Here is a 10974-nt window from a genome sequence, read left to right on the forward strand (position 1 = left end):
GTAACAGCTTTACTGTAACAATATATGAAATCTGCTACACAAAAACACTCCTAAAAACGCTAGGCATGTTTGGAAAACCTCTCTATACATGCCTAGAATCGCTCTGAAATCTGCTTCAAAAACCTCTAGCGTTAGCAGATCTAGCAAGAAGTTTTAAATCAGGATGATACCATTTATTGGCTAACTAAAAATGAATAAAAATGAGCAAGCTATCGGCCTTGCAGCCTTCGTTGGGCTTATATCCTGTTAGTTTGCAAGCTGGTGGTACAGACAGCTTTATACAGCAACATCAAAAGGGAAAACAGATCTTTTTTTTCAAGCATAAATACATGTCATTAAGATGCCTTAATTCAAACAGACCATCTGAATGGGGTTAGAGGTTGTTAGCTAAGATAAGGATCCTTTTTTACTCCATGCTCACAGACCTGGGATTAGAATTGACCCAGAGGTATCGTAAATATCATCAGCCTCATACCAATATAAAAAGTTGTTGTCCTTATTTAAACCGTTCTGCACAGCTTTGAACCAATTTGTAAATTTTGTTTCTGCTATTAATCGATCATTTGACATTTTGAAGCCGCCCTTCAGGGCAGTGACACGAAGATCATCCATGCTGTGTCCGTTGGACCGAAAGTGTGTAGCAGATCTGCTAGAGGTTTTTGGTGTGCACTGGGCCTAATAGTGATGTGCCTTCCTCAATATTCACCTAAAGGGCATAAGAATAGGTCAGTGCTATATAAAAGTAAAACAATAATAATAATTAAAAAAAACAACCAACACCATACAATATACATATACATTATTTTTTATTGTCACTTTAAATTAAATCCTTATAAATTAATTTAGCTGTTAGAACACTCTTTAGGAAAGCCACGCATGATTCACACCATCTAAAAAAAAAGTAGCAGATACCGTACATATGAAAACATAAAACACAGTCAGGAAAGACACAGGTTCATAGATGGGGGCGCCCCCTGGAGAACAATGATACAATAATATTTCTACATGTAAACAGTTTGTCTATTTAAAAAACAAATCACTTCAGTGTACATCCCATACTCAGCATTACACGGAATGTAATACAACAAAATAAAATATATTACAAAAGAAAGAAACAACATGATTTTCAAGGATCAGCTTTGGATATTAAAAAGTAACAAGTCACCTTTAAAAGGTAAAGGGCCATTCCACACAACAGTGATGATTCAGATAGAGGTGGCAAAACGGACTGAACTCCTAGCTTATACTTGTGATTGGTCCGGAGTTCCCAGCCCCGCCCCCTGCTATGACCAATGCACAGTTTCATGACATTATTATGATTGCTCAAGACTAACTCCACCCCACTGCAGCTGAAAGTGGAGATTGTATGGCGAGAATGAAATAGGCAGCGGGTGGGATTCTACTTCAGCAACACCTTAAAGAGAACCCGAGGCCGGGTTCTAGGAATGAAATCCCAATACAGAGGCTGGGTCTGCCTAAAGAGCCTCTGTTGCTATTTAGATTCCCCCAAAGCTCCCCCCTGCGCGCTGTCAGACCCCATAATTCACAGCTGCGCTGCCGACACTGAGCGTGTCAGCAGCGGCTGAGTTTACCTTTGTAATGCCAGTCTCCGCTCTCCCCCGCCTCCTGCATCGCTCCGGTCCCCGCCCACGTCCCTTCCCTCCACGCTGATTGGAGGGAAGGGATGCGGGCGGGGACCGGAGCTCTGCAGGAGGCGGGGGAGAGCGGAGACTGACGTTACAAAGGTAAACACAGCAGCGCAGCGCGGCTGTGAATTATGGGGTCTCGCTGAGCGCAGGGGGGGCTTAGGGGGAATCTAAATAGCAACAGAGGCTAGGCTCTTTAGGCAGACCCAGCCTCTGTATGGGGATTTCATTCCTAGAACCCGGCCTCAGGTACTCTTTAAGTTTCTTTAAAGAGGAACTGTAGAGAAAAAGGTAGAAAAAAAATATCGCAAAGTGAGACGTTACAAAATAGAAGAGAGATCAGGAAATTATTGACATTCGCCATATAATTTGTTAATATTGTTTGATCCACATTCAGCCTGCACATAATCATATTTACTGCTGGCAGACATTAAAAAACAGACAGCAACAACTGCCATTATTTATAACCACACCCCCCTAACAGTGCGATAGGCTAAAAGTTTTTTTTTTATAGCTATACATATGCAAAGAGGGAGATGCTGCTTGCTTGGCAGTTGGAAAGCCATTATTTCCTACAATGCAACATAGCTCACAGATAGGAAACTGTCAGGACCTAGGTGCTGACATCACATTGTGGGCGGGGTTTCACCACAATATCAGCCACACAGACCCCCCTGATGATCTATTCAAGTAAAGGTAAAGATTTCTCATGGGGAAGGGGGTGTCAGCTACTAAATGGGATGAAGTTCCATTCTTGGTTACAGTTCCTCTTGAAAGAGTTTGTATACTCTCCATCCCAAGATTCATACATTTGCATGCGGTCTGAAATGATTACCTTCTCATTGACCACCTCTGATGGCTACTCCAGACCTATGCAGTGGCGTAGCAATAGGAGATGCAGAGGTTGCACGCGCACCAGGACCCTTGTAACAGAGGGGCCCACTGGGGGCACCCCCTCAAGCCCAGTATAAGCACTTCAATGTAGCTATGCTGGTAATGATCACTTCTATATATGCTTTAAAAAGTGGTAGCAATTAAACAGTTTCCTTCTTCTGCTTACACCTCTTATACTGTGGATGTTCTCGAGAGATTTTGCTGCACCATATGAATTGTTATGCAGAGAATGCTTGAGGAGCCAATTGTAAAACTTGCGCTGGTGCCCAAAGCTCCTTAGCTACACCACTGGCTATATGGCTGCTGTTGGTAGACAGGTTTTTAACCGTATGCTTGTTCTAGGAATTGTTCTACAAATGTAGTATTTACTGGAGGATTCAGCCCACCGGAGTCCACCATAACTGATCATCAGTGTTGGAGTTGCCCACCTTAATAGGAATATCAAATGTTTTCTTAACCAATAGAGCTTTTGTGATACAATCTACAGTAGTTAACAAATCCAAAAGGAACTTGGTACACTACAAGATATTAGCTAAGTCCTCTTACGCTCGAAAGGTCTGCTGATTCCCCAACAACTGTTTTGGTGCTACACAGGATACCCTTTATCAAGGATTACAGGAAGTGAAAGAAATTTCAAGCTGATTACATTTTATGTTGATTGTATGCAAATGTATGCAGTTTGGAGTTGGACCAATCAAGATCATTAGTTACTACATTTGACTGGTCTCATGCCAAGCTCCACAGAACCATCATAATTTTCCATCAACTTAAAACTATGAGAATCTCACAGAGGACCGGAGCAGCACGCACAATTAGCGATGGTCTGATTCTTTTGGTGGGGGGAAGCTCTGCTTATTTATTGCGCATTGCACAGTCTGATTATCCTCTGATGAAGCCCTTTTTGGACAAAACATGTTAGGAATGTAGGCTTATTTGCTGAGTACTTATTTCCACTCTGTACTGCCCTTGCAGATAAGTACAAAGGTCCTATCTGGCTATATAAACTGTAGATGCCAGAGAACTTTAGAGGTGGACTTCTGATCACACAAGGGTTCTCCGCTAGCTTTTATTGGTACACCCTTGTTGTGAGTCCACTTAAGGTTTCAGTCATTGCAGCTGGTGACCACCCTCTGTTACACTGGTCCACAGTGTGCTTTTGTTTTCTAATATTTATGCATTTGCCAAGTTTTAATGCAGACTGAATAATATATACACTTTAGTGGTACAATCATGACTTTCCCTCTTGGGAGCGTCTTTGTGACTGTAAATGCCTGTAACCACCCCCCCTCTCCTTTTTTGGAGTGTTTCAAAGAGCATCTTACTGACCATCTCCATCAAGGACATAATTAAATCAGTGACTGATAAAGAGGACCAAGCTTTGCTCAGAAATAATTTGGACCTTTTGATAGAAGTTGTCAAGAGACCCATAATCAGAGGACTTATCTAACAGTTTGTGGTAGGATGGTCTGCTTTGGATTGGCGATCCACCATAACTGAACACAACAGTGTAAAACTGTGATAGGAAAAATATGGAGGCTGCCATGATTGATCGCGTTGTAATTTTCTCTTTCTTAAGAAGGAAGTCATAAGGCTCCTCCACAGCAGGCTTGCTTCAGGTTAACATGATTTACACCACTGAATTAGTACTGGATGAGCGCAGACGCCGGTGTCTGTAACGTTGGCTATGCGTAAGCTGAGAGCCCTCTGCTGGAGACTTCTGGCAGCTCCCTTTCCTCAGGCACCGCCTCCTAATTCCCATGTAATGGAAGTAGGCAGTCAGTCTCCTTCCACTATTCTTCACAACAGCAACTGACACACTATTCTCATAAACTGAATAAGATAATATGAACTAGATAAGCACCTGCTGAGTACTTCAACACTCAGAACCCCACCTAGTATCAAAGTTTTCTATAGTGTTCACCTTTTACTAAATGCAAGCAAAGGCAGCCATTTTGTGAACTGCAGTATTATTCTTACAAGAAGTACCCCATCAGATTTAAAGACATCATGAGTTCCCTGTGAACCGATGGGTCACGTGTTGGTTCACCCACACAATGGATACTTCCTTTACGAAAAGATTAGGAGAGCTGAACTTGAAATTGGGCTTTGCATGCACATTTTCACTGATTTGAAACTGAGACAATCAAACCCCACTGGCTGCTGGCCAACCAATTAGCTTCCAGCTATTTAACCCTTTTTCCTGCCACTGGGGAAATGTGCCTTCCTCAGCCTGGCATTGTAGGAAGGGTATGCAGAGTGGGTGGCAGGGAGCTTTCATAGTTACTTGTCCTGGCGGCTGGATCGACTTCTTCCTCCACCGTGGCGGTGATGTAACCCCTACATGTATTCTTCATTCCGATCACGTGGTATGACGTGATCCGGATCCAGGAGACCATGTCAGCATTACAGCACCACTGGGTGATGGAAGAGTCTTTCCCATCTCTTGTATCACCTCTCTTCCACCACCGGGTGGTGCTGTAATGCTGACATGGTCCCCTGGATCCCGATCACGTCATATCATGTGATGGGGATCCAGAAGACCTGTCAGAAGTTCAGAGCCACCTGTGGAGGAAAAGAAGAAGCCGTCCAGAACAGGTAACTATAACTGCTCCTTGCCACTTGTTCGTTTGGCTGCACTTGGCACCCAAATGAGATATGCTGGCAGAGGTTTCGAACGCACCAGCAGCTTTCAAACTAAAAATTTCGTTTGAAGCTGCTAACGGGTTAATCAACTTCTACTGGGTTTGATTATATCAGTTTCAAATCCCTGTAAATTGGCATGCATGGTCAAACTTCGGGCTCATCTCCGGTGGCCCGCACCAGCTTGCATAAGGCAACTGACCACACCCAAAGTGCAGATTCTGTCTGCAACCAATCAGAATTTACCTTTGACTACTCTGCTTGCAGCAAACTCAAATCTCACTAGATGCTATGGAATACCGTAAATCATAACTCTTCTCTGGGCCCCGTGGTAATAAATAATAAGTCTTGGTTACCATGAAGGTGAGGAAGTGGGATTCACCTCAGAAGGCATAGCTATATACAAGAAAGGTTTCCTCTCAGCAACTCTAGCGCTGACACAAGCAGCATTTACAGGGGGAGGAGTCATGCAGCACCAACACAGCAACGTCTACCCCTGCCACTGATATAACAACATCGATATGTTCATGCTATAGAGATACTAAAGGGGGCAGAGGGTGAGTGGGTGATGGACATGGGTTGCCATGAGGCTCTACACCATGAATCTGTGCTCTTTGCCGTCGTGGGCCATTAAGATGACGTTGCGGTTGGAGGTCCAGATGAGCCTGGCGAGTTTCAGGGCGTTGAGAGAGCCTGGAGAGGCTGGCTGGACGGGTGGCACCTGGTACGTTTTTATACACCGCAGCTGAGGGGCAGAATTCAGCATACCGATACTTCCCAGCAGCGACGTGTTCATCTACAAGACAGATAGTCAGTTAGAAATGGTTATTTGCTGAAGAATATTAAACACCAGAACAACAATTGATAAAAGGCATAAAGCAGGACTAAGCAGCCCATTTTTTGGTATTCTTAAAGGGCACCTGACCCGATGCAAAGCTATCTAGGGTAAGTATAGAAGTATGTGCATTTACCTCTGTGCATTGTCTGTTCCTCTCCTTGTTCCCTCTTGGTCCCTGTAATCCCTCCTTGAACACTGAGTTTTGGCTAAGGTGGAAATTTCAGACAGGAAGAGGCAGATTGCCGCGATGTTCCCTCCCATTCTCTCCTCTTTCCCACTCAACTCACTCCCCTTAATAGGAAGAAATGGGAGGGGTTATAGGAGGGAACATCACTACAAGCCTGCCCCTTCCTGTCTGAGAGACTTCAGCCAAAAGTCTTCAAAGAGTGATTTCGGGGACTAGGGAGAATGAGAGGAGGAAAAGACAATGCACAGAGGAATGAACATACTGTACCTCTGAGCTAACCTTAGATAGCTTTTTTTGGGTCAGGTGTGCTTTAATGCAGATTCCCTGCATGATAACACACAGCTGCACATTGGGGGGGGGATTCCCTGTGACATCACTACCCCAGTTCAATCCTATGTTCTTTTCTTACTCTGCACAGTGCATACAAGCAATAATAATATTACTACTGCACAAGTGTTGTGATTTTTACAACAATTATATCACTTTCGGGACAAAAACAAGTAGGATAACTGTATAAGCAATAAAAAGCAGAGACTGCCCTTACCCTTTATCATAGTCTGCCTTTAAAGCTCACCCGAAGTGAGGAAGACATGGAGGCAGCCATATGTATTTCCTTATAAACAATGCCAGTTTGCCTGGCTGCCCTGTTGATCCTCTATCTCTAATACTTTTATCCATAGACCCTGAACATGCATACACATCAGGTCAGGACTTCAGTTGTGATACAGACACTATTGCAGCCAAAGAGATCAGCAGGACTGCCAGCTTTTTCTAAGCTTTAGTGATTTGAAAAAGCTCTTGCTAATGCAATGCTATGGGGGATTTTTATAAAATGACATCCCTCTAATGGGATCACACCCATAGCATTACATTAGCAAGAGTTTTTGTAATCACAAAGCGCTCCGAAAATCGCTCCTAGTGGGTTCCAGGCCTAAATCTGAAGGCAATTAAAGGAAAAAAAACAAAACAAAAAAATCCCCAGATGCTTACCGAAGGAGAGCAAAGGCTCTGGGTCCTATTGAGCCTTCCTGTTCCTCCCACAGTCCCTGCGTTCTAGCACTGGATCCCCGTTTCAAATCCCCCACTGTGGGATGCTTCGGAAGTCTTCGGGAGCCTGAGTGCTCCTAGAGACTTTTGGCTCTGTACTGCGCATGCACACGCACGCTCCCGCATGCACAGTACGGAACAGCCCATCTTCGAGAGCGCTCAGGTTTCCCCGAAGACTGCCGAAGCCTCAGACAGCAGCAGGGAGCAGTCTCCGACCAATCGGTCGTGGACTGCTAATGGGGGAGCCAGAGCTGGAACGACGGGACCAGGAGAAGAACGGAAAAGCTCTATAGGACCCAAAGCCTTCCCTCTCCTTAGGTATCTTTTTTTTTTTTTTTTAAATTATGGCTTCAGACTCCATTTAAAAGGAAATAAATATGGCAGCCTCCATCCATATCACTCTCACTTCAGGTGTCCTTTAAGAACTCTGCTGTCATTATTGCACTGTGTTCACAGGATGGAGTGGAGGCAGTCTGCCATGCACTGTGTCTGGGAAGGGGAAGTCATCATTTATTAGGGCTTCAGGCAGCGAGATTGCTAAATATAACCCTGGCCAGGCAGAAGGAGGGGACTCCATTTAGCTGCGCTCGCAGTCCAAACTTTAGCACGTTTGAAGGGGTTAAATGAGACCGGTGCCCAGCTTGATCCCTGCCAGGTAATATTCCCTTTTAAACGCGGCACGATCAATCTCCCCCTCTACAGCCAGCTCACTCACTGTCAGCGGCTTAATGTCCCCGTGAAATATCTTCATCAGCTCTGGGATTTCAGGGAGCGGGTTTAACCCCGCTGTGTCCTCTGTGTATTCGCGGTGAAAAATGGCGAGATGTTGGGACGTTTAAGATATGCTATCGCCAGCTGCTGTCCGGAATCCTGACCGGGGTGGAAGGCGAGTCATTAGTTAGCCGTGTCGCCGCTCTGCAGCGCGGCCGTGTCACCGGGCGTAAATCACAGCATCTCTAGCAGGGAGCGCGCAAGCAGCGCTGACATTTTCACAATTTAAATCATCTTGAGTAATAGCCCTTTTAAGATGACTAATGTGACTGATTTTCTTACATTAGTAATAGCTGTGAATAGGAAGTGGACAGGGGGACGCAGGGCAGCAACAGGCCAGAGCCAGGAACAAAATGGAGATGTAATTAACATGTCCTGTGTTACTGAGGGGCGCCCCTGCTAATAGCGCCCTTCTGTTTCCTGTATTAGCACACCTGTAATAAACCTTGGCTACAGAAATAGAGCATGGCTTAAAAAGGCATACATTTAAAAGGGGTATCATGGTAATCTGGGTGCCAAAGAAATCCGCTAGTAGATTTTCAGTAAAATTATTGATATTCCACTGCTTAATTCCGATAATCTTTACAAATATTTCACTATGGCCTAACCGAAACTTACCCTCACACAATGAGCGCTCCCTCTCGATGTCCAACCCTAACCGATTCTCCTGCCGATGCCTAACCTATCTTCCTGCTGATGCCTAACCCTAAGGACCTCCCGGCGATGCCTAACCCTAACCAATCCTCCTGCCAATACCTAACCCTAAGGATGCCCCGGTGATGCCCAACCTTAACTGATCCTCCTGCCGATGCCTAACCTTTAAGACCCCCCTGGCAATGCATAACCCTAACCAATACTCCTGCCGATGCCTAACCCTAAGGACCCCCGGCGATGCCTAACCCTAACTAATCCTCCTACTGATGCCTAACCCTAACTAATCCTCCTACTGATGCCTAACCCTAAGTACCTTCCTAGAGATGCCTAACAAATCCTCCTGCCGTTCCCTAACTCCCAGAAATGCCTAACCATAACAGATCCTCCTGCCAATGCCTAACCCTAAGGACCCCCCTGGCAATGCCTAACCCTAACTGATACTCCTACCGATGTCTTATCAGATCTGCCTATGCTTGTTCAGGGGCTGTGGCTAAAAGTATTAGAGGCAGAGGATCAGCAGGACAGCCATGCAACTGGTATTGCTGTAATGGAAATAAATATTGCAGCCTCCACATCCCTCTCGCTTCAGTAGTTTTTTTCAGAGGGTCTGTAGTGGAAATAAGGTAATGAAAAAAACGTATAAACTCAATAAAGGGAAGAAACCTGTATTTAGAAAATTACAAAAATACTTTTATTTGTCAATATCCAAAATTAATAATAATTTTAATCTAAAATACAAAAGCCTTATGCACATACTATAGAACTCTACAAAAGGTTTTCATCTTGGCGGACTTGGTTCATTTTGGATGGTGATCTTTGAACCAGCACATTAAGCAAATACCAGTGTTATCATTAAGGAGAAATTATGGAGTGAACTGTACACACATCTTTTTGCCATTTCCATGATCTTTTTTATCCTTTTTTTGGCTTAAAGGGAAGGTTCAGGGAGGGTATTGAAAAAATAAAAATCAATTTCCACTTACCTGGGGCTTCCTCCAGCCCGTGGCAGGCAGGAGGTGCCCTCGCCGCCGCTCCGAAGGCTTCCGGTGGTCTCCGGTGGCCGACCCGACCTGGCCAGGCCAGCTGCCAGGTCGGGCTCTTCTGCGCTCCAAGGCCCGGCACTTCTGCGTCCCACGCCGGCGCGCTGACGTCATCGGACGTCCGCCGGGCTGTACTGCGCAGGCGCAGTAGTTCTGCGCCTGTGCAGTACAGCCCGGAGGACGTCCGATGACGTCAGCGCGCCCGCATTGGACGCAGAAGTGCCGGGCCTTGGAGTGCAGAAGAGCCCGACCTGGCAGCCGGCCTGGCCAGGTCGGCCACCGGGAGCCTGCGGAGCGGCGGCGAGGGCACCTCCTGCCTGCCACGGGCTGGAGGAAGCCCCAGGTAAGTGGAAATTGATTTTTATTTTTTCAATACCCTCCCTGAACCTTCCCTTTAAAGTGAACCTCCAGACTAAAAATGTACTCAGCAGCACTGCAAAGGCTTGGTGTTTCTTTAACTGTTTCACAGCATCAGAACTTTTTTTCTCTTATACAAGCCTCATTTTTAGCTGCACAGAAAAAAACTGCCCGGGCATTTTTCCCCTAATGCTGTGCAAAGCATGATGGGATTTCTGATGTTGTTGTTCTCATTCTGCTGTTTTGGTGCAATTTTTTTTTTTTTACATTTTGAATTTGACATTTGAAGTCTAGCACGTGCAGCTGGGAGGGGTGACCAGGACACAGGATAGTTGGAACCGTGTCTTATGCTCCCTGTCACCTCCTTTCAACCAAAAAGATGGCTGCCCCCATGACAAAGATGGCAGCCCCCATGAATCACAAACATTTGCCTGTTCTTTTAAAACGGGGTGGGTAAGAGATTATATTACCTATCTATTCTAATTAACATAACTAATGTAACTTAATGACAGTATATTTGTTTAGGCTGAAGTTCCCCTTTAAGGCTGCTTCCACACAGGGACGTTACAGGCGCACGTTAGTGCAGCCTGTAACGCTCCCCCAACGCACAGCAATGTAACTGCAATGGGCTGTTCACACTGCCCCCGTTGCGTTACATGTAACGCTGCACGTTGTAGTGAAAGTGCAGCATGCTGTGCATAGACTGTTTGCACATGCTCAGTGGGGGGCGGAGAGGAGGCGGGGAGCGGCTGCTACAGTAGCCGCGCACATGGCTACTTAATATGCACTGCACTGGCGGCCGCTGATTGGGCGGCGGGACCACGTGATGCGGAGTGTCTCGCTCCGCATCACGTGGTCCCGCCGGCCAATCAGCGCCACCCTGGGAGACCTTATGCGGAT

At 45.7% G+C, this 10974-nt stretch overlaps 1 protein-coding gene across 4 annotated transcripts in view; it reads right to left on the reverse strand.

The window, feature by feature from the left end:
• Positions 1–1883: 1883 nt before the first annotated feature.
• The window catches only part of WDR7 (WD repeat domain 7), a 516060-nt gene continuing 506969 nt past the window's right edge, over positions 1884–10974 (reverse strand). For all 4 annotated transcript variants that reach the window (XM_068251301.1, XM_068251300.1, XM_068251299.1 and 1 more), the window contains one exon: positions 1884–5976. In XM_068251301.1, coding sequence (XP_068107402.1) covers positions 5773–5976 — 204 coding nt within the window. In that variant the 3' untranslated portion in view covers positions 1884–5772. The remainder of the gene's footprint in view (positions 5977–10974) is intronic.

Source organism: Hyperolius riggenbachi, chromosome 1 (assembly GCF_040937935.1).
Source record: "Hyperolius riggenbachi isolate aHypRig1 chromosome 1, aHypRig1.pri, whole genome shotgun sequence".
Lineage (NCBI taxonomy): Eukaryota > Metazoa > Chordata > Amphibia > Anura > Hyperoliidae > Hyperolius > Hyperolius riggenbachi.